The following is a 1,734-nucleotide window of genomic DNA, read 5'->3' on the forward strand; positions in this document are numbered from 1 at the left end:
AAAATTTCGGACCCCTCTAATATCGTTTGACTTTTTGGTAAAGTGTAATAGTTAGTTAACTATGGTGGATGGAGAACTAAATCCTCCTCAATTAGCTAAGAAATTAGCCATTTTGAATCCATAAATTCTCGAAATAATGGGTAGTAAAGAGAAGATCAAGCTAGAAACTAGCCAGAGGCATTTATAAAGGCAAGAATCTGGCCAATGTTAATATTAGAGATATTACCGACTGTTTTGAAAAAGGGAACCCCAGAAATTTAAGCCTATTTCTGGCCAAGCCTGCTCATAGACACAGCTTGTGTTCTTTCTTCGAGAGCTGGTAGACACGTATTGCATGAGATACCACAGGGTAGGCCTGTAGTAGGGTAGGGTGCTACCGTAGATACCATAAGTGAAGTAAGAAGTAAGAGTTTGTTAGCTACTACTTGATTAAAATTGCTGTCATTATTTTTTTATTCTATTCCAAGTAAAATAAAGTTAATAATATAAATATGTACACGTATGTAGAACTTACAATTTTTTTACAGATTTAATTAAAAATGGCAAATACATAAATACTCTATATGTGAGTAATCGTAATTGTTATAAAAACAATTTAACTAGCACGCAAACTGCTTCAGGTATTTGCACTAAGATACAATTTATATTGAAATTAAGTTAGTTTTCCGAAGAGATCTTATTGAGTAGTAACACTTTATCTTGAACTTAAAACGGAAGTTTACAATGGAAAAATTAATAAAGCTTTTATATATATTCCATATAATATTTTGTATGAGTCATGGATATAAATCGCAAGAAGCCCTCTTATCTACAGCTAATATTTATTACCAAAAACCGTAAGTAATTATTAGAAAAAAGATTTATGAAGATACAATAAATTGCAAGACATATTGTATATTATATACTTTTCAAAATTTGGTTATTTGTATCTATAATGTTTTTAAAGACTATCTGAGAGGACCGGTCTAGGAGAACCATCTGAGCTAACATTAGATAAAGTCGAGGATTTGATATCAAAACAGAATTTAAAAATTATTGTGCATGGATATTTGGGATCTCGAACTCATAGTTCAATAAAGCCTTTAGTAAAAAGTAAGTTGAGAAAAATTTGGTTACAATTAAGAAGAGTTTTTTTTATTTTGATTGTGTAAAAAGTTTTTGAATCCTTATTGCATTTTAAATACCTAAATTGTTACTAAAGATATGTGACTTATATGTAGAGCGATTATTAGAAGTTAAAATTTAAGTTAAGTAAAGTTTTGGGTTTTGAGTTTTCTTGAAAATCTAAGTTGAGTCACGTAAAACAGGCACAAGTACAAGGCACTCGGTATGACAAAAATGTTTGCATACGAACTCAAAGACGGAAATAACTAATACTTAGGACTGGTTTTTAATAATAAAAACACAACGATATTTTCAAGAGTGAATATGAGCTGTAAGTAGGTACTACAATGGCGTGAAATTATATCTTCTAAATAACGGTCAGCGAAAACCTTGATATATAAAACAATAATGCGATCTATAGTTAATAAACTGAAGTTTATAATATACAAAAATAAATAATCTAACTGTATTTAAAAAAAAAAGACGAGAAAAACATTTGAACCAGTGCAACAATATAAAACTTATCGTATCATATATGTAGAGTTTTCTTTAATAAACTAAGATAATTTAAATAATACCAAATATAAAATATGATATTTCCCAGTCAAATAGAGTGAACATTGAGAGACA

General features: G+C 29.2%; 1 protein-coding gene across 1 annotated transcript in view; it reads left to right on the forward strand.

Annotated features, from left to right (window-relative positions):
* Window positions 1-768: 768 nt before the first annotated feature.
* LOC119673288 (lipase member I-like) overlaps window positions 769-1,734 on the forward strand; it is a gene marked incomplete in the record, with an annotated part of 638,721 nt that continues 637,755 nt past the window's right edge. Inside the window, 2 exon segments of the mRNA XM_038084552.1 lie at window positions 769-836; window positions 947-1,012. Coding sequence (XP_037940480.1) covers window positions 772-836; window positions 947-1,012 — 131 coding nt within the window.

Source organism: Teleopsis dalmanni, chromosome 1 (genome assembly GCF_002237135.1).
Source record: "Teleopsis dalmanni isolate 2A chromosome 1, ASM223713v2, whole genome shotgun sequence".
NCBI classification, from domain to species: domain Eukaryota; kingdom Metazoa; phylum Arthropoda; class Insecta; order Diptera; family Diopsidae; genus Teleopsis; species Teleopsis dalmanni.